At 43.2% G+C, this 22,434-nt stretch overlaps 1 protein-coding gene across 1 annotated transcript; it reads right to left on the bottom strand.

The window, feature by feature from the left end:
* Positions 1-465: 465 nt before the first annotated feature.
* LOC115080324 (extracellular calcium-sensing receptor-like) lies at positions 466-15,022 on the bottom strand. Its single transcript, XM_029584474.1, has 6 exons — positions 14,796-15,022; positions 10,852-11,143; positions 7,538-8,374; positions 6,082-6,309; positions 4,291-4,414; positions 466-3,326 (listed from the first exon to the last, which is right to left on the bottom strand). The coding sequence occupies exons 1-6, from the start codon at positions 15,020-15,022 to the stop codon at positions 2,422-2,424; spliced, it is 2,613 nt and encodes an 870-aa protein (XP_029440334.1). The 3' UTR covers positions 466-2,421.
* Between the last annotated feature and the right edge of the window lie 7,412 nt (positions 15,023-22,434).

The raw sequence follows: 22,434 nt of genomic DNA, 5'->3' as shown, positions 1-22,434 counted from the left end.
CAAACTGAAACAGCCCATTTTTGTTTCAGTTCATTTTCCCCAAAACGAATGCACGGCGCCTCTGAAAATCTCCAAAATATTGTGGTTATGCATTTCAGAAAATAGCACGCACTATTTGCAAATGGTGCATGCTAGTTGCTGAAATAGATAACCTGATAAAAATGAATTTTAAAAAAGCTGCCTGAAATGAAATTTGGGCCAAAGATGAGAAAAACAAACCCATAATGAACCCAAATTAATTGCCTGCATATCCCTACTAGTAAGACCCTTAAACCTTGGTAATCTTAGCTGTGAGATTCTTTGAAGAAGCAGAAGCAGGAGATGGGGAAGGAGGTTATGTGACCGGCTATATTCAAGCCACTGGAAAGAATGGCAAAATTGGAGAACTCTCTCCTCTGCGTTTAATAACTCTGATTAATAATAATAATAATAATTAATGATTAATAGCTCAAAGTGAGGTGATAATTGCAGACATTGCTGATTTTACATTTTTATTTATAGGGATTGAATAAGACATAGAATGTAATTTACTAATCGTGGAGGAACCAGTCTGAAATGGTTCATGATGCCCTTGATCAGCAATACGGTGATGATAGAATCCATATTTTATGAAAATATGCTGGTTGATTAAGAAAGTAATGACACCTACCTCTACATGCACAAAGCAGGAAGCTTCGGCGCTTAGCCTACGGTTTGTGGTGCCGAGTCCGGGATCATTTATGGCACGTAACCCAGAAACACACAAGCAGCTCGTTTACCAGGTTTGGATACCGTACTGAGGTTGCAGAAAATTATATTAATGTTTGCCAGGCTCAACCAAGGGATTAAGACCCACAAAGGATTGCATAACAGGGAATAAAATGCAACTGCAGAGTTCAACTTCTGGCCTATCATCCCTTTAATTTAACTTTTTGTGTACCCTGGATTCTGAGCACAGCACTCAACAAACAAAAGTCATTACCGGAATGCAATAACCCAATGACATGGATCATAGGGGAGGGAGATCTTCATTGCCAAGAACTAAACTTCTTATTGAATGGCAAGGCGCAAGTCCAAGATATGTGCAGGTGGGGGTGGATCTGGTGAGTTGTGACAGAAAGGGGGGTATTATGATGTGGACTTTATTTTTTCTTTGTCCCTATTTCTTCTCGATGATCTCTGTCATGCCGCCCCACCCCAGATGTCATGTCTGGGGGATTCAAGAGACCCTTGTCAGCTGAAGGGGAAGGATAGGCCAGGCCACCTCATCCAAGACCCACGATCAGCAAGAGCTGCCATAACAGAAGCTATTGTTCTCTCACTCTATGTCCCTGGGTCTATGCTATCTTCTCGGCCTGTGGAGGCCCATCTGGCTCTGGCAGATGGAAGGATCTGAAGCCCTGGGGCTTCCACTGCAGCACACAATGCTATAGCCTCAAATATGTGGGCCTGCCCATCACGGACTTTCCAAGTGCACTTCTGCCACATTGACAGCAATTCTGATGTGGCACCCCCACGGGTTGGCCGCTAGATTTCACTAGCTAACCGTACAGAATTTCAATTTCATGAGCCTTCCATCACCCATCAGTCCTTCCCACCTGGAGGGCTGTGGTTGGATGACTCAACCCTATTTAGTCCAGCCATTTTAGAACCCTTGGGGATCAGTTTCAGGAAGCTTTGTAGCAGTAAAGATGTTTAGGTTTTACACTCTGGTGAGGCCTCCCAGCTTCACCCTGGAGTTTCAATTAGAAGTGGCACCTCATGGTGCACTCCTTGCCAGAGGGTCCTTCTCCTATTAATTTACAAAGAGAGAGATTTCTACACTTGATTCCCTTTTGGGGTGAAAGGGCTCTCACCCAGAGGACCGAAGACCTGTGAGTCCACTCTAAACCCTAGATGGGCAGGCACCAGTGACGGATCCTACTGTGAGAGAGAGTGAGGACAGAAGATGTATCTAACTTTAACTTTAGAGGTATTTTTTGGACATTTGCAGTGTGGAGAGGTTTTTCTGATCCACCCATCCCCACTTGGATGCAGAGCTGAGGTAGCCTGATCCCTCTGCCCTCTCCCCAAGAGAAGTGGCCACGTCCGCATGCACTTCATCACTCATCTACCTTGAGGGTAATTTTCAAAGGGAGACCACCCTGCACGTTCCACCTACCTTTTCTCCCTGCTCTTTCTGCAAGACGCCTACTTGGGGATGATGAAGAGCATGTGGTTGAGAAAATCAAGTTTATGCACGTTGTTTTCCTCCCCCCTACTGAATTGTTTTTTTAATTTGACTGAAAGCATTTATGTTGAGAGCGCCTGATGTACTACTGCTGCTGCCGCTGTGAGGGGGAACAGTTTTCAAGCAGGGCAAACTGCCAGGATCATAGCATATTCAGCAATGAAGATATGGTCTGTCGTCCATGAACTGTAAACTCATGAGACTGCCGAATACTAGGAGCTGGTTTTTCTCATTAGATACTTCTTGGAGTTCCTCTCCGGTCTTAGTAGAATGATGTAACATTTGGGGAAAAATATACACCCGAGCAAGCCAGAGCTTGAAGACAAGATGGCAAATGTCTCTTCTGCCACCATGTACTTCCCTTTGGAGCTGAGGTAGGTTGGGATGAAGAGCAACCAGACACTGAGGAACATCAGCATGCTGAAAGTAATGAATTTGGCTTCATTGAAACTATCGGGTAACTTCCTGGCTAGGAATGCGACCAGAAAACTAATGCTGGACAAGACTCCCAGGTACCCCAACAAACAGCAGAACATGGTGAAGGACCCTTCATTACACTCAATGGTTATTATCCCAGCTTCACTTTCCATGTTGAAGTCCACAAAAGGAGGGGACGTAGACAACCACGTAATGCAAATAATAGTTTGAATGAAAGAACAGAAAAGGATGATGCAGTAGGGTGTCCTGGGTCCAACCCACATTCTAAGTTTGCTGCCGGGCTTTGTGGCATTGAAGACAACAATCACTGTGATGGTCTTTGCCAGAACAGTGGCAACACACACGGTGAAGACGATGCCAAACACAACTTGCCTCAGCAGGCAGGTCACCCTTCTGGGTTTGCCAATGAATATTAAGGAGCAGAGGAAACAAAGGGTGAGGGACATCAGAAGAAGGTAGCTTAGGCCCCGGTTGTTGGCTTTGACCAATGGTGTGTCCCGATACTTAGTGAAGATATAAAAGATCACCAGCGTGACCACAGAAAAGGAGGCGGAGATGGAAGCCAGGGCTGCCCCCATGGGCTCTTCATAAGAGAGAAATTCTACATGTTTTGGGATGCATTTATCTTGATTGCCGTTGGGCCACAAGTAGTCTGGGCACTTCACACATTCAGCAGCGTCTGAAACAAAAGCCCCAATCGAAAAAGTTACTGAAGAATCATTTTTATCTTGGACACATTAAGCCCCATCCACCCGCAACCATTTTTTGTTTCATTTCCATTTTTTACATTTTGCAACATAACATGAGTTTTTAAAAACGGTGGGCACATGGGATTCTGACATATGAATAGTTACTTCCTGTGTGCGAGTTTTTGTGCACCTCCTCATTTTGCAGTACGAAGGCCTATCTGTGCATGTTTGTGTTTTTCCTGCATTCTAGCTCTAAAAAAAATACAGAACAAGGAATGTGGATATATATATATGAAAAATGTAATCTGGATACAATGAGTTGAATGACGTGTTGAGATCCATAGTCAAAAGCATTTAGCCGGCTAACTCAGGTTTCAGTCACTTAATTGTATCTCTTTAAAACTTGATATGCAGAATAGATAATGACTTATGACCTTTAGCTACATCCAGTAATGCTTGAAATCATTGGCTCACGAGTTCCGTTTCGTCTGGGATGTCTGATTCAGTTTTTACCCAGTGCATGCACGGATTTGTACTTCTGTCCTCTTTCAGCAAACTACAGCAGCAAGTCATGCGATGGGGTAAAACCCACACTGGAGGGGCAGAAACCTTCTGTTATTCTTGGATTTTAAAATTTATCATGGATGGAAGGAGAGTAGATGAGAAGTTTATCGTTAATATCGGTCTCTGTGTCATAAGGAACAGGTTGACCTAGTCCTGGATTTAGACCCCCAGTGCATCGGGCCAGCATCTCTACAAAAAGCTGCCTTACAAGTCTAGAGATGCAACAAGGTAGAATCGGAACAGGTTCAGTCTCTCCCTGCTGCCCTGAAACCATCTGGAGCCATAGCCCATAGGTTCTGCAGACCTTCGGGGTTTTCTTGGGGCATGCATAATTTAGACAGAAACAAAAGCTATCATTATGTAACCCAACTCAATGGAATGGCGCAGTACCTCCCAAGCTGGAAATCTCCCCCATGGGACAAGGGATACAGTCAAAGCAGCAGGGGGGCTGGCCTTGGAGATGGGCTTTCCTGTGACCCGGAGGGCAAAGGTCACTGCACACTGAGGCAGGAGTCTGTAATGCAATAATAATAAACAATAGCAATATAATTATAAGCATTAACATTTAATTGGAGCCCAACTAGAATAGATGTAGTCAACTAGCGAGGATCTATGCTAGCACTGCCCAAAAATAAATAGATATCTAAACCCTTTGCAAATTGGCCTCTACTCTAAGTTTGTGAGTTAGGTTCCTAAATTGGCCCTTTAAAAATTTACTAGGACTGCATGCCTAAATATAGGCTTCTAGTTTCACTAGGCGTCCAAGCTTAGGTGGTTGGCTACAGGGTTAGAGTTAGGGCGGGGGATTAAAGTTAGATGCTTGGCACTGATTATTAACACTAGGCATCTAATCTTGGAGTAGCAGCCTGCAATGAAGGAGTAGCCAGCCATGTGGTTAGAGCCGTGGGCTAGAAGCCAGGGTCAAATCCATCTGCTTCACCCTCTATTGCCTTTGGTACAAATTTGTGAGCCCTCTAAGGACATGGAAACACCTACAGCAGCAAAAAGCAATCTGCTTTGAAATAGCTGAAAGACAGAATATTAAAAAAAAAATTAAATAAAGCAATTAACTTAGGAGCCTAAAGCCAGGCAAAGAAATATTTTGTGCCCCTGTATCGAGGTGAATTTTCTGCTTTGGGGGCAATTTTCAGATGACCGCATGACTGTGAAGTTTGGGCGTATTTTTTACCTATGGACTTTGCACAAATTTTCAACGTGAAAGTGACTCGCCTGCTTTCTCATTGACAACTGTCTAATGGAAATTTCCCAGCACGCCTGCTTATTCTGTGTGGGTCATGATCTCTGGCTAAAACGTACGTGCATATGTTTGGATTTTTCAAAAGTAGGCATGGAGTTCAAACCTCTGGCCCCCGAGAACGCTTCCTCCTTCTGCAGAATGAGGAACCCGCATAGGGTGGGTATAACTCACAAAGATCTTCCCATTAGTCCCACCCAAAAGGCACTACAGTAATCCAATCACAGTGCAAAATAAGGCTGTAAAACTTTACAAGAAACCACTCTGTTCAGTAATGACGACAAAGGTCGCAACTGTCGTAATTTTAAGAATGACTCCGTTCCCTCCGATTTCGGAGCGGCCTCGGAGGGAACGGAGGCAGGCTGCGCGGCTTGGCGTGCACAAGTTGCACAATTATGCACCCCCTTGCGCACGCGCCGACCCTGGATTTTATAACATGCGCGCGCATGTTATAAAATTGGGCGAAGATTTGTTCGTGCCGGGTTGCGCGAACAAATCTGTGCCCACGCGCAGGTTTTAAAATCTGCCCCAGTGTGTGTCCTCTCTTATGGGTTACAAAATCCACCAACTGTTTTAGCCAAAAAGCAAAAGACTAGCTAAAAAGTGTTGCTCTAAAATACATCCTAAATCATCTATATGGACATTAAAATCCCCAACCACCATTAACTTACTAAAACATCCTAGCATCCTCCTTAGCTCATGATGAGATGATCCATAGGCATTATAGATCTCTGCATAATAAAATGTTATCATCAGGCCTTCAGCCCAGAAGAGAAAACCCGCTAGTAGCCCTTTGCCTTGGAATAGGAAGCTAACAATAATTACATAAATTGCTATAGCTCCATCCTTCACAAAGAAGCTAAACCAAGGCTGTTTTACTCTACTGCATGCATAATTTGCTCATCTTTGTTCAAAATTGCTCTCACCTGGGTATATCCTCCGCCCCAAACAATAGCAGAGTCATTGATGGAGATGGACTGCTCATCAGGCAAGGTGGAGTCAAACATGCCAACCTTCATGTACCTGCTGGTGCCATCCGGCAACAGCTGCCAGTTTAAGATATCATACACAGCAGGTAGATCCCCATTCTCATCAAAGAACATAGTCTCTCCAGCAGAGTTTGTGAAGAGGACACTCCTGATGTGATGGAGCAGCTGCATAAAAAGAACATTAATAGAAAATGTGTCACCTTAGGCGACCATATATTTCCAGGTCATCAGGGACAGAATAGTCCTGTCCTGGTTTGTCCCATTGCATCTATAGACACACTGTTCTGATTCTCTTAGGAAAACTGGAAATGTAAGTCTATAGATACAGCGGTACAAAACCAGGACTGGCTCAGTCAATCAAGACTAGGTTAAGACAGGTGGCAAACCAACTCCAATATTTTGGTTTTTCTTATGGTGCGTTTTCTTTCAATCTGGATGGAAGTCTTTTGCAATTTTCTTTAGAGCATGCAAAGAAGGTTGGACAATACTGGTACTGTTAATTAGATTTGGAACCACCAAGTGGATCCCAGAAGACTTTCAAGTGAGTAGTTGTGAGCTAACCCATCAACTATAATAGGTCAAGTTGGTCCTAAATTTTGTGGGTGAAATTTTCAGAAAGCCTGCACAGTTGCAAAGTCTGCAGCTACTTTGTACCCACTAACCTTGTAGATGATTTTCAAGGTGAAAAACTATGTGGGTAATTTCCCTTTGAAAATTAACAATGGATACTTTGCATGTGCTTTTTCTGCAGGCAAAATTTGCCAGATGCCAATGTGCGGAGATTTGACTAAAAACTATGCCCATTCTTTCCCTACCCTACCCTGCCCTCTCTATCTACCCTGCCCTCTCCCCCTTTACCTTCAATCAGCTAAAAGCACATGCGCTGTGGAAGCCCATAAGTAGCCAAACTTGATGAAGGCAATTTTCGTACAGGCTAAGTTACATGGGTAAGTAAGTAGCTTTAACAATTGCCATCTTTAACTAGAAAATTGCAATTCCAATTTCTCTGAGAAAAGCAGGTAAGATGCAATGAGGTAAAACCAGAATTGCTTCAGTAAAGAATGCTTCTGTTCTTTTATCTACTTAGGTAAATCTTCCTTGTGACTTTGATCAAGTTGGAGTTACCTTCCTGTGCTTGACAACTAATCTCAGCTCTGTGTGAACTTGGCAACTTACTTTTATTTCCATGTTGCCTCAGTTTACTCCACTGCATTAAGCAATATTAACAAACATGTCTCCATTTTCCATGTCCACGATCTATCATGTAATCTAAGTTATCCACCCCAGGGTAGCTGCATGTGTGTTTCTGAACTGCTAAGTAGTAAAGTAGTTCGGGTACCTGTGCGCATGAAAGAAGTTATATTAATTATCAAATCCTTATTACTTATCTTACTTTCCATGGACGAAGCATATGGATTCCCACACATTTTCCATGGGTAAATGGACCTTCTGTTTGGCAGGAAAAGAGATGATGCAGTCCATGGGCCACCGCATATACTGCATTATAAACATTATACACCACCCTGAAGTTCTGAATGTCGTACATGTTGAAGTCAAGGCCATCCAGCACTTCTTTCCCAGTGCAGATTAGTGCTTTCATCCCGTAGTTACTTTCAGATGTCGTATCTGTAACATTGCTAGGCCACTTACAGCCAAAAACATTCTCCCAGAAGGACTGAATGAAGATATCTTGGGGATACTTGGATGGATGAATACTGGAAAGAAAGGCGCTGAGCCCTGGAATCTCTCCTCTGTGGACAGAAAACCCTATGGTCCCATGTAGGGTTTCCCAGAGCTCTTTCTTAGCAAAAACTGGAGACACTATCCAGCTTACAACAGCCACCCAGACCCTCCCTGTAAGATTCACCCTGTACAGAGCCTCCATGAGCGGGACCACTTGTGACTTGATGAGATAAAAGACGATGGCCTTGGCTGAGGACTTTTTTATCCTGGCAATGATCTGGGGGATTCTGTTGCCCAGGTTCTGCATGGGAAGCATTTCAAAGAAATCCACACAGACCCCACGTTTTGCCAGCTGGTCGATGAGTTTCAGGCTCCCTGAGAGACCAAAGTCATGGTTCGAAGCTATGATTCCAATCCAATTCCAGCCAAAATGTGCAATCATTTGTGCCAGACCAATGGACTGGTAGTCACTGTTGGGAGCAGTGCGAAGGAATGAAGGGAACTGAAGCTTATCGCTCAGGATGGGAAGACTGGAGCCATAGCTAATCTGGAAGAAGAATTCAATAACACAAAATGTCAATTATCTTTCATTAGGTGCTGCTAGAAGACTTACCATTAGTCTCGTCAACAAGCTATACCAGCTTTTACTATGAGTAGCGTAAAGGAGCAAATGGTCCCTTCACTAGGTCTATGCTTCTCCCATCATACTGTGCTTGGAATTGTAGCAAGCGAACTATACCATTTCAAGTAAATTTTCAAAGGGCTACGCACGTGGCCAGGCCTTGCATGTGTCACACGCATTTTACAACGGGCCCGGCCACAAAGAAGCCTGAGAGAGTTTTCTAGTGAGAAGGGTTAAGAGAGACTGAGGGAAAGGAAAGTTTTTACCTCTTGTGAGAGTGTGGCGTCTGCCTATGTTGCTCCATAGTCTTTAGGAAATAAAGAGCACCACACAGATAGTTCCCTGTGGTGATGCTTCTGATAGTTTACTAAATGTAACTGCTCCTGTTGCTCTCCACCCCATTGCTGGAACTATCTCCACTCTGAGGGAGTAAACCTTTCACCCCAAGTCTGTATTTCTGTGAGCGCAAGAAGACCCTGATCAGGGTTCAAGACACACAAAGACCTTCACAGGACCAATGAGAAATAAGTATGAGATGCCTGTCTAAAGGTGGCCAGATGTGTTGAATAAGCGGAGGAGAGAAGGAGAGAACTGTCCACTGTTAGAAGACTGCAAAGTAGGCCCGGAGGGGAGAAAGAGAGGTCACGCATTTGGAAGTTCAGGTACCAACAAGGGTCCGTGGGAGGCAGGAAACCTAACATTCATTCAAGGGAGCCTTAAACACCAAAGGAGAAGGAATGAGAGAATACCAGGAGCTTGGTATTCACTGCACAGCACCCCCACTCCCAGCTAATCGCTTTCACCAAGAAGATGACTATGGTAGCAATAGTGAAACTATAGCATCACCCCATGAAAAGCATTTGTTCAGAATGCCTAGTCTGCTGAGTTTATGGATCTTCTGCTATACAAACCACAATAGCATAGTAAATGACAACAGGAAAAGATTGCCCGGCCCATTCAGTTTGGTGCACACGGCCAAGGATACACTGAAGCAGCGAGCCACAGAGTGTGAATACCTGCAAGGTTTATACTTATCCAGGACACTTCTGGTCATCTTTCTCTTGTAGATGTCCCTAATTTTTGGTTGAAGAGTATACAAGATTTCACTCAGCTCCTTCCAGCACCCACCTTTCCCCTTGCCTAGCCACAAAGCTCTGATATAATTCAAATGGCCACCAATATCATTGCAGCCATTGCCCCTATGGAACCTGCCAGACAGACCCAGCTATGTGTGAGTGTTTACATTTCCACTAGGATTTCTAGTTATTACAGAAAAGACCAATCTGCTAGTCAATTAACCATTGCATTTTGCCAGACAAACCTGACCCCATGCCTATTTGCCACTAGGACTTCTAACATTTCATATTAACCATTTATGCCAATATGGGCATTCATTTCTACAGCAAAATCCATTTCTTTCTCAAAAATCTCTATTGAAGATGATGATTTATTCACAGTTGAAGAAGGACAATATCTTCTCCAAAAGACTATACTTGCCTTCTTTTTAATTGTGAATTTATCCTCTGTGAACTTAAAGTTGGTCAATCCTAGTGGGTGTATGTTGAGCTATCATTGAGATTAATATTTGCACGAGCCCTTCACCAACCTTCACTGTCATTGCAACTCCCTCCCCAACCCAAATGGAAGATTTGAGTTTTTAGAAAAATAAGCAGGACATTTTGTTGTCTTTATTGAGTTCCATTGGCCATTGTAGCTAATGTTCACATAAGCACAATTATCTTCAATCAATAGAAGATGTTTTCTACCTGCATGTGTTTCCTGCTACAGGCCATAAAGAATAGAATACATTCATCCTCACCCCATGATTGCTTGAAGATATCCAATATCTGCTGCAGACACTAGGACACAGGATAGTTTTCTCTGGGTATTGAAAGCATGGGATAAAGCTTGATAGGAAGGGAGTAGTTGATGCTTATTAATATGGGTATATTGTGCCGGCATGATGTGCTTCACGAATGTCGGTAAATAAAAGTTAATAAATAAATAAATAAATATAGGAAACTGGATAATGAAAAATAAGAAGGGCAGGTTAATGTTTGTTATCATGAGTGTGTGGCTGTAGGGTAGGGAATGGTAGGGAGAGTCAAGTTGGCAAGTTACCACCAGGCATAGATGATCTGAGATGACATAGTAAATGGGGTCAGGCTGATAGTAGAGGTCATGGGGTGAAGAATAATAGGAAGGTCAGGTTGATGGTTCTTGTTTGTGGGTGTAGAAGTCATTAGGTGAGTAAGGATATGAAAAGCAAGATATGTGTTTTATATTGGATACACTCACATTCCTTTGGAGTTTTTCCAAAAGCATTCTATCATAGTGGCAGTACAGGGCTGAACCATGTTGAAAACAGGTCCCATAACTCAGCCACCGAAGTCCAGGCTTACCTGGGGAAATCGATACAGTCCCAGGATTCTGGCAACCTGCATCGTAGCCGATGAGAGGATATCTCCAATAATGACTGCTGTCTGGGGCCCTGAATGGCAGTTATAGTTGGGTGCCATGTCCTTCGACCCAGATAATAGCCTCAGCACGCACTCCACAGCCTTCATATCCTCATAGCAAGAGTCAAAGATCTCAAACCCCAGAGTGGTGTTTGGCAAGAGCCTTATATTGTGGTTAATTTCCTCAATAGCAAACACCATGGTGAGGACATACTGGTACGCCTCCACAAAGAATCTAGAATAGATAATAATAAAAATTGATTCATGAATTTAAATTTTCTTTGGTGATACAGGCTGTTGTGCAGAATTATTGTGGCCAAGTCAATATAGGGAGGATAATAAAGGAGGAACATAAATCGTAGATACACCAGGTAAGTTATATAAAGATTAGAGAACATAACTAGAGTTGCCAACTCCTCCATATTTTCAGGACATGTTGATCTAGGCTTGGTTTCAAACTCACTGTATGCCTGAACCTGTAGTCCTCTTTTTCATAGGGAAATCAACGGGAACAGCAGAAATTCAAGTCCAAACTAGGACTGGATCCAGAACCAGTTAACAGCCTATGGTTAACAGAGGAACGAACTCACTAACGGGTCAATTTTCAGTAGACCACTGAGCGGCAAAGATAACCTGGTAATTTTACCCATTTACCTTTAGTCGCGTTTTCAGCCACAACTGACAGGCTAGATTTGTGATTTACCATTAAGAGAAGCGAACCATCAATAACTGTGTTTGAGATCTGGGCCTCTGGGAATAACCAGCCCAGGGGTTACAATATTAAGAATAATGCATTTGTGCTTTACACACTGGATAATTCATTCAGACTGGTATAGCAAACCCCTCCCTCTCTGCCCCATTTCATCAGACCAATCTTCCCCCAGCCGTCAACTCAACTCTTGCTTTATCAGCTTTAAGACCACTAATGAAGCACCATCCGTTTTCTCTCAGTATATCAGTCATGCCCCAGCATTTTGAATTTGATCATTTTTCTCAGGTTAGTGTCTACAAGTGTTTTCTTTCCATTTCTATTGTATTAAGAGGTCAAATGCAAACACAGGACATCAGATATTCATAAAGAAACCAAATAACAGCTTAACACATCCAATTTCTACACAACACATGTCCTGATATACCCAAGCCATGTAGAGTCTCATTTTCCATAATTACATCCCTCCCCCCGCCATTAAGACCATTATTTCATATAGGGTCTCCAAATAGCTATAAAAGCCTTCACTCTATTCTTCCTAATAGTGGTGCGTTGTTCCATTATCACTTCCAGACACTTACATACTTGTGGCATTGATGAGGCCTCCACTCTCTTCCTATACCTATGATTTTAGGCATGTATGCAAGCACATACTTGCGTAAATTACATTTTATGCACGTAAGCAATGAAACAAAAAATAAAAAACAAGAAAAATGAAATGAATCAGAAAGAATAAAATACTTCCCATGCACATCCCTACCCCCAGTATAATGTCGTACGCTCCGGTCGTTCCTGGCTCTTTTCACCTTCTTGCCAGTAAAGATCCTCTGTGCTTATCCCATGCTTTTCTGAATTCCAAGTCTGCTTTGTCTCCAACACTCCCTCTGGGAAGACATTCTGGGCATTAATCACCCCCTTCCCTAAAGAAATATATTTTCTAGTGGTGATCATATTCACAGATGTCACAAAATTATTCAAAGCTGTTAGATCATGAGCCGATTATGAGGAATTGCAAGAGGACCTGTGAGGCTGAGGCAGATGAAATACAATGTGGATGAGCGCAAAGTGATGCACATAGGAAGGAATAAAGCAAACTTATAAGTACAGGATGCTGGGGTCCATATTAGGCATCACCAGGAAAAGGATCTTGGAATTATTGTGGGCACTACTTTGAAATTCTTGGCCCAGTACATGGTGGCAGTCAAAAATGCAAACAGAATGCTAGGGACTATTAGGAAAGGTATGAAAAATAAAACAGAGGACATCATAATGCCTCTGTATCGCTCCATGGTGTGACCACACCTTGAGTATTGTGTGCAGTTCTGATCACCCCAACTCAATAAAGATATAGCAGAGCTAGAAAAGGTAGAGAGAAGGGCAACCAAAATGATAAAGGGGGTGGAATGATTCCCCTATGAGGAAAGCCTAAACAAGTCTTGGCTCTTCAGTCAGTAGAAGAGATGGCTGAGAGGGCAGATGATAGAGATCTATAAAATCTTGAGTGGGTGGGACGGGTAGACAGGGAACAGCCCTTTCAAATGTAGGTAGCACATTTAAAACAAACTGGAGAAAGTGATTTTTCATTCAGTGCACAATTAAGCTGTGGAATTTGTTGCAGGAGGATATGGTGGAAGCAGTTTTTATTTATTTATTTATTCTTAAGCATTTGATATTCCACTTTTCCTAATGGCAGGCCCAAGGCAGACTACATAAAGTAACAAGGCATCGAGTACAGAAGGAAGGAATACATACAGATATGAGGTAGATTGCAGGAATACATTGCATATTTTATTTATTTATAAGTAAGTTAAACACTAGTTGAATAGATATAGCCCAGAAATGGGTAAACTAAACTTTGTGGGATTCATGGTCCAGGAGACATCAGTGGGTAGGAACTAGAGGATGAGTCTCTTCTGTGGTCTAAGCTGAAGGCCTGGCTTTGATTTTTTTCCCAGAAGGTGAGGGAACAAGTTTCCTGGCATAACAAGCCCCTGGAGAAAAAGTCTATAAATGCATTCATAATGAGGAATAAGCAGTGGCTAATAATGGAAGGCGCAGATCTATTCTTTAGGATCTTGCTAGGGTCTGTGACCTGAATTTGCCACTGTCGGAGACAGGATGCTAGACTGGATGGACTTTTTCTCTGACCTAATATGGCATTTCTTATGCTCTTATGCTTCGGAGTTTACTTCCTAGAGCTGCATCCATTGTCATACTGTTTCACCACCTCGAGATCATCGGACACGATTAACCGCAAGGTCTCTCTCCTGGTCAGTGCACGTAAGTTTCTTACTCCAGCTCCCCTTCACCACCACCACCACCACCATCGTGTACCACTCCCTTTGATTTCTGTACCCCACATGCATAACTTTAAAAAAAAAATGGTTTTAGTGCTTGCAAGTTAAGGTTCAATGCAAAACAGTTCAGTTTTCCTGGATCTCTACTCCCTCGCATAAGAGAAGAGTGCCCTGTATTGGAAGACTGGGTCACCACGGACTCAGAGGAAAAAGTGTCCTCTAACACCATGCTGGGAATCTGGGTCAGTACCAAGGGAAGAATGTCCCCTAGTACCACACTGGGAGACTGGTGAGTATTGGGTCTGAGGGAAGAGCGGCCTCAACACTGTGTTGTGGCATTGAATCAGTACTGGTTCCGAAGGCACTGGGTCAGTAGTGGTTCAGAGGGAAGACTGACCTCTAGCATCGTACCACAACTTGGGGCCTGTGCTAGCTCAAAGGGAAGAGTGGCCTCTACAGTGTCCTCAGCACCTCGTCGTGCAGATATCAGTGATCCTTGTAGAATGGAGATCTTCTATTTTGCTCCTAAGCGATGAATCAAAGGATCAGGAGATAGTTTGCAGTACTTTTTGTTAAAGATTTTGCTTCCACAATTTTTTTTTTCTGTGAAATATTTTCCCTTCCAGAAGTTGCAGGCAATAAAAGTTCAATTGTGCAAACTGATTGGATAGGCTCCTTGCATTTATTATTTTTGCATTAGATTTATCTGACCTAAAATGTCTACTTTAACACCCTTCCTCATCAATCGCTACGCCCTTGACCAAGGATGAAGCTCAAAGACTGCCAGGATTCACTGACAGTAACCCATCCCTTTTTACAAATATCTCAGGTAAGACCTGCAAGTGCAGTAAATTGCCCCGCCTGGTCAGAGAACTACTTACGTCTCACAGCGTACCAATCTTGGCTTTGTTCTGTAGGCCAGCTCTGAGTACACGGCTGTAAGATGAACCGGGACAATGCCCCCGATAACAATGTCTGCTTCTCCACGGTAAGCCAGGGCCCGCCTGCCCCCGAGCCTGCATCTGGCTGCTGAGAGTTCAGAGAGAGCCAGGCATGGAAAGAACAGCAGGAGGAGCAGCAGCAAGGGAACCAAGACACGGCAGCGCATTGCCGTCTTCCAACCACCCGTCTGCCGGCAGAAGGCGAACAAATCATGAGAAACGGGGGCTAAGGGAAAGCAAATCCTCTAGGGTGGCAACAATACAGCCCATTTCAGCTGTCTTGATAAGCATGGTGCTGTTTTCTTATTTAAAAGGAAATCTGTTTCTTGGACATGCTTGGAAGGAAGAAATGATGATGATGATTTTGGGGAAAGCAGTCGACATAGCAGCGGCTGATATAGCTTTTGAGTGTGACCAACCAAACACAAAGAACTAGAAATGGCAAGAACTTATAAGATGTTGCCTGTTTACACATTTGTAATTATTGAGAGGGAGGAGAAGTGCTCGCACTGTAATTATATAGTAGCACAGATATATACCCCTCAGCCTTGGTTTGGATTACTATCATTAAACTAATCAATAGCTTCTTTAATAACAGAACCAAATCCCATCCCTCCTCATCCCACTGCTACTTGGTGATGGCTTCTCTCAGAGTATAGCAGCCTGATCATTTTCCTTCACAGTGAATCTCAGTGCCTGAGGCAGAGCTGTGAAGGCTGCATAGGCCCCAGAAGGTAGATTAAAAGCCAGCAATTCCAGCGCTCTTCAATAATGAACGTAACAAGGAATTTTGATAAAGCTGGTTTATCATCAAAGTTGAGTGGAATGCCCTTTCAGGAAGGAGTGAACAAAAGAGCATAAAACTTGCCATACTGGGTCAGAGCAAGGGTTCATCAAGCCCAGTATCCTGTCTCCAACAGTGGCCAATCCAAGTCACAAGTACCTGGCAAGTACCCAGACATGAAATAGATCCCAAGCTGCTAATGCCACCAACAAGCAGTGGCGATTCCCTATTGATTACTAGCAGTTTATGGACTTCTCCAGGAACTTATCCAAACCTTTTTTAAACCCAGCTATACTAGTTTCCTTAACCACATCCTCTGGCAATGAATTCCAGAGCTTAACTATGTGTTGAGTGAAAAAGACTTTTTAGTTTTCTTAAAAGCCTCTCATGAGGGACTTTGTCAAACGCCTTCTGAAAATCCAAATACACTACATCTAACGGTTCACCTTGATCCACATGTTTATTCACCCCTTCAAAAAATGTAGCAGATTTGTGAGGCAAGACTTCTCTTGGGTAAATCCTTGCTGTATTCCATTAAATCATGTCTATCTCTGTTATGTGATTTTATTCTTTATAATATTTTCCATGATTTTTGCTGGCATTGAAGTCATACTCACTGGTCTATAGATTCCTAGATCACCTCTGGAACCCTTTTTAAACATCGAGGTTACATTGGCCACCCTCCAGTCTTCGGGTGCAACGGATGATTTTAATGATAGGTTACTAATTACTTGTAATAGGTCTGAAATTTCATTTTTTTAGTTCTGTCAGAACACTATGATATATACCATCCGGTCCAGGTAATTTTCCACTCTTCAGTTTGTCAATCTGGCCTACTACATCGTCCAGGTTCACTGTGATTTGGGTAAGTTCATCTGAATCTCCCCAACATCCTCCTTAGTGAACACCAAAGCAAAGAATTTGTTTAGTCTTTCCGCGATGGCCTTATCTTTCCTAAGTGCCCCTTTAATCCCTCAGTCATCTGGGTACCAAGGTCACTAGGTTCATCAATGAATTTCTCTTGGGAGTGAAGCCAGCAGGTCGAGCCAGGCCTAGTATTTCATGCCACAGATTTTCCATCGCTGCTTTAGAGGTTACTAAGATTCTAAACTGAATCAAGAGCCAACACATTTGGAAATTTCAACGAACATCAGTAGAGTATTTTTATTTTTCATTGTGGTCTTGCATTTTGACTCTTGCCAAATGTCCCTGAAAACCAACGAAAACCATATTCTAACACCAGGGAGCTTAACTTTCAAACCTATTGGCAATACTGCATGTGTATGCAGAAGTGGACGTGCAGAGATTTATCCTAGTATTTTAAAAACTGTGCAGTGGGCTGTGTAAAATCCCTCATTTATACAGGGAGGCAAATATTTATAAAGTATGCACATGGGGACGGGAACTTTTAAGCAACCGTGCGGGAGTACATGTACACGCGTAAGCCGGCTCGCGCTAACAGATGCGGCCATTTTATAACATAAACACATATATGTGCACTTGGAATAAAATAGGTTGTACACACATACACGTGAAAGCATTTTTATATGGACGTGTGCGTGCAAATGCCACCTTTACCGTGTAAGTGGTGGGATTTTGGTACTTACGCACGCCAATGCAATTAGCAGTTTCCCCGATTAAAGGACAGGACTTTCTAACCCCTCTTTTAGTCCCGGCCTGTAAAACGTTGCTAACCAGCCTCATTTCTTTTGTTCTATTAGTTACCCGCCATCCATAGCAGACGTAAAGATACGCCGTATTTCTGCGCGTAAATACTTGCGCGCAGATTCCATTGAGAGATCTAGGAATGCCCACGCCCCGCCCATTTTTGTGCGCTACCGGGAGATACACGTGTACTCGCGCGCTTTTTTTAAAATCCGTGCAGCACGCGCCAGCCCAGCTGCTGCACATACCTCCCAGCTCTGGCACGCCTAGGGCTTTTTAAATTCGCCTTATACCGTTTTGAAGATGCTTACTTGTGGGTGGACTTGAATTTGCCAGTTCACCAATACCTCTGTCAGTTCACTCAGGCCATCTCCAACTCACCCAGACCCTCTAACCCTTCACCCTGACCCCCCCAGCAGTTCACCCAGGCCTCCCACACACAACATTTCAGACAACAGACAAGCACGATTTCACTTGTGGTTTGGCGTGTGCGCGTCAGTGCGCCCCCAGATCTGTGGCCATTTTATAACTTGCATGCCCATAGGTGCGCACATTATAAAAGAGCCTGGCTGCGTACACATGTGCTCCCATTTTTAAGTGGGTGCACGCCTTGACACGCAAATCCTGATTCTGTCGCGAAAGTCAGCGCGTTTCATAATGCCATTGCCGGTTTCAGCAGCTCACCCACCAGTTCGCCCCGTTGACAGCTAGGTCCTCCTGGTTTGATAGCCTGCACGCCCCCCACTTACCCCAGACCCTTAAACCCGGCAGAAATGGCTGGTTTTAATGTTTTGAAAACGTACGCCTCCTCCCCAACGGAAGTAAATTTGCACTGCAGAGAGCCTGGGGCCCGTGCAAGGGCGCGTCAGCATTGACGCAAATATCTCTTGGCCACGCCCCCAAATGCCCACCCCGACCATGCCCACCCCTCGCTCTATTCTGAAACCAAAGGAAATATGTGCGCAGCGGGAAATACACCCGCAAGCCTGATTTATGTGTGCGCACCCCCTAATTTATGCATCCGCTGGACTTTTAAAATTCACCTCTAAGAAACTTCAGTTGCCTAAAAATGCATGCAATGTTATTACCTGCATAAATGTACCCACTTAAAGAAGTGGGGGGTATTCCAGGGACATAGTAAAGGTTGAACATGTAACCCACTTTTGGAAAAAGTCATGATTAAAAGCAGCATGCTGTTAGAGCACATGACTTTCCACCCCATTTCGCAATGGATAAGGTTTTGTGCGTGCACGGGCAGCCAGGATCGTCCAGGCTAGCTTGTGTGGGTGCATCTTGTGTTTGAACATTGGGTTCATTTTGCTGGGGCTTGAAATTACGCCTGGAGGTTCGCAGATAGGACCAAGACTGAAAATGGGTCCCCAAGAAGGAGACTGCAGGCAGCTGCAGCTTCCTATCCTCTCCCCTGCTCTCATTTTAAAGGAAGTCTCGCTCATCCCCAGATTTCAACGTCTCCATAGCCTTCAGTGTCATCTTCCTGCATTTGTGGTGTCCTTGTAGGCTTTTGCTGTTGTTGGTTTTTGTTTTGTTCCTGAAGAAAGCTCGGTTCTTTTTTCCATGAAACAAACGAAATGTTCATGCATTGTATTCAAGAAGCTGAAATCTCCTTAATTAAAGAAGCAGCAAGTGAGGAGAAGCATTTTCCCTACTGTGAAGGTGCTGTGGCTGATGCCCTCTGGGACCGTAATCTCTTACAGGTCCCTGAGTAATGTACCGGTAGCATTTAAAGCAGGGCAGAACTCTGAGGGCAGACATACAAGGACGGCTTCCTCAGCTGTGGGATTACAGCATGGATCCGAAGGAAGGGACAAACAGTTCATCGGTGCAGTGCTGCGTCCCACCCGCTACCCTGCTATAATGGAAATAAAACATACTTCATTGGGAAGCTCCTATACTCCCAAACCACAAGGACCCCATCATTCACAAGAAAGGTGACAACACTGAAAGTCTGATTTATGCCTGGCCAAGGTTGGTAATCTCATACGAGCAAACTTTGCATCTGACAGCTAGGAAAATAAACAGTATTTGTTTTCCCAAATTAGAATATGGCTTGAATTATACAAATAAGAATGAAATTATTATTATTATTATTATTATTTTATTTTTAGAGTGGAGGATGGAGGGATTTGCTTTGCCCATCAATTGCCCATGACAAAAGCAAGTGCATGCTTTTCCAGTGGGAGAGCTTCCTCAGCTCCACTTATACCAGTCCACAATCAGGAACCGATTGAAAGAGCCCACTGCAAGCTTGGGGTGAGAGAATGGGTTACAATGGGAGTAAGGATAGGATGATGGCTATGACTGTCAGTACTGAAGACATGGGGTGAGGAATGATGAGAAGCAGCAGCTTGATGGTTATTATTGTACCTATAGAGGAGACGGGGCGATCAGTATTCCGGTGAGGACAAGAGGTCAGGACTGATAGGAGGGGGAATGTTGACTGATATAGAGGACATGGGGTGAGGGATGATAGCTTTTACTGTGGCTATAGTTGACATCGGGAGAGGAATGATAGGTGGGGCAGGTTGTTGACTATTTTAGTCAGTCAGTCTTCTCTTGGTATGGAGCAATTTCTTTGTTTTTCTGTATTAAAACAGTTTTCAGACATGTACTTGCATACTAGAAACTGGAAGTGTGTGACAGTTTAGCATGGCTTAATATTTGATTAACACCGAGTCATTGAAATGTTAATGCAGTTTCCATAAAACCCAATACATAGAATAAGATAAAAAGGAACAATCGTAGAAGAAAGTAAGCCATGAACCATGCTCACATCTCCTGTTTCCAACATAGTTCCTCAAAGCACCCAGAAAATGTCCTGGTCAGATACAGAGTGGTGAATAGCCACTTGATTTTAAGCAGCATGCCAGTTTTTATGTTAAACTAAACATCCCATGTACTCCTACATTGATTCAGCTGTGGCATCTTCTCGAGCCATCTCTGTCAACAGATTTTATTTTGGGAAAAAGCTGATTCCAGAATGAGCCCCATATCTCCCTGTGTCTTTCTAGATTTGTTTTACCATAATTCATAACAGATGTCAGCTCCTGGCACTACCAGGAGACCCAGGGAGGCAGCAAACACTTTTCTGGATGGTCAGAAGATGGGAAATAAACCTGCTTTGTTATCTGTTGTGATGCAAATTAGCAATAGGCATGGCATGTCTACATTCCTTGATTAGGAAAGATGTTTTGTTTGAATGTTTGTATGGAGGGAAAGGAGCTTCATTCAGTCTGGATGATATTTTAAAATAATCCTTCAGAGCTGTGCTGTACAAGTCTTGACCAAGTTAGTGCTCTTCCAAACACCATGATGCAGGCTAGCTCTATTAAAGGCATGCCATTGTCATCATCTTTTCAAGCTGTAATGTGTCACCTAGGAAGAAGACCGCAGGCATGCTTAATGCTCGACCCTCGACCTCTCATATAAACCACCATCCATGGGGTAAATTGTCAAAGGTTAAGACCATAAGAAATTGCCATACTGGGTCAGACCAAGGGTCCATCAAGCCCAGTATCCTGTTTCCAACAGAGGCCAATCCAGGCTACAAGAACCTGGCAAGTACCCTAACGCTAAGTAGATTCTATGCTACTGATGCAATTAATAGCAGTGGCTATTCCCTAAGTAAACTTGATTAATAGCCGTTAATGGACTTCTCCTCCAAGAACTTATCCAAACCTTTTTTAAACCCAGCTACACTAACTGCACTAACCACATCCTCTGGCAACAAATTCCAGAGTTTAATTGTGTGTTGAGTGAAAAATAAATTTCTCTGTTTAATTTTAAATGTGCTACTTGCTAACTTCATGGAGTGCCCTCTAGTCCTTCTATTATCCGAAAGAGTAAATAACAGGTTTATATCTACCCCTTCTACACCTCTCATGATTTTGTAGACCTCTATCATATTCCCCCTCAGCCGTCTCTTCTGCAAGCTGAACAGTCCTAACCTCTTCAGCCTTTCCTCATAGGGGAGCTGTTCCATCCCCTTTATCATTTTGGTTGCCCTTCTCTGTACCTTCTCCAGTTCAACTATATCTTTTTGAGGTGCGGCGACCAGAATTGTACACAGTATTCAAGTTGTGGTCTCACCATGGAGTGATACTAAGGCATTATGACATTTTCTGTTTTATTAACCATTCCCTTCCTAATAATTCCTAACATCTGTTTGCTTTTTTGACTGTATTATCCACTATGATGCCCAGATCTTTTTCCTAGATGGTAGCTTCTAATATGGAACCTAACATCGTGTAACTACAGCAAGAGTTATTTTTCCCTATATGCAACACCTTGCACTTGTCCACATTAAATTTCATCTGCCATTTGGATGCCCAATCTTCCAGTCTCGCAAGGTCCTCCTGCAATTTATCATAATCCGCTTGTGATTTAACTACTCTGAATAATTTTGGATCATCTGCAAATGATTACCTCACTCGTCCTATTCCTTTCCAGATCATTTATAAATATACAGTATTGAAAAGCACCGGTCCAAGTACAGATCCCTGAGGCACTCCACTGTTTACCCGTTTCCCCTGAGAAAATTGACCATTTAATCCTACTCTCTGTTTCCTGTCTTTTAACCAGTTTGTAATCCATGAAAGGACATCGCCTCCTATCCCATGGCATTTTAGTATTCTTAGAAGCCTCTCATGTGGGCCTTCATCAAATTCCTTCTGAAAATCCAAATACACAACAACTATCTGTTCACCTTTATCCACGTTTATTAACCCCTTCAAAAAAATGAAGCAGATTTGTGAGGCAAGACTTCCCTTGGGTAAATCCATGTTGACTGTGTTCCATTAAAACATGTCTTTCTATATGCTCTGTGATTTTGATCTTTAGAATAGTTTCCACTATTTTTCCTGGCACTGAAATCAGGCTCACTGGTCTATAATTTCCCGGATCGCCCCTGGAGCCCTTTTTAAATATTGGGGTTATATTGGCCACCCTCCAGTCTTCAGGTACAATGGATGATTTTAATGATAGGATGCAAATTTTAACTAATAGATCTGAAATTTCATTTTTTAATTCCTTCAGAACCCTGGGATGCATACCATCTGGTCCAGGTGATTTGCTACTCTTTAGTTTGTCAATCTAGCCTACTACATTTCCAGG

Source organism: Rhinatrema bivittatum, chromosome 19, assembly GCF_901001135.1.
Source record: "Rhinatrema bivittatum chromosome 19, aRhiBiv1.1, whole genome shotgun sequence".
Taxonomy (NCBI): Eukaryota; Metazoa; Chordata; class Amphibia; order Gymnophiona; family Rhinatrematidae; genus Rhinatrema; species Rhinatrema bivittatum.
Note: the sequence above shows the minus strand (reverse complement) of the source record. Positions and strands in the feature narration are given on the sequence as shown.

Coding starts and splice junctions, on each gene's coding strand:
- LOC115080324 (XM_029584474.1), bottom strand. CDS start 15,022: ATGCGCTGCCGTGTCTTGGTTCCCTTGCTGCTGCTCCTCCTGCTGTTC. Junction 8,375..10,851: donor GACTGTATCGATTTCCCCAG/GTAAGCCTGGAC, acceptor TTCTTCTTCCAG/ATTAGCTATGGCTCCAGTCT. Junction 3,327..4,290: donor GGAGATTTCCAGCTTGGGAG/GTACTGCGCCAT, acceptor CTTTTGTTTCAG/ACGCTGCTGAATGTGTGAAG.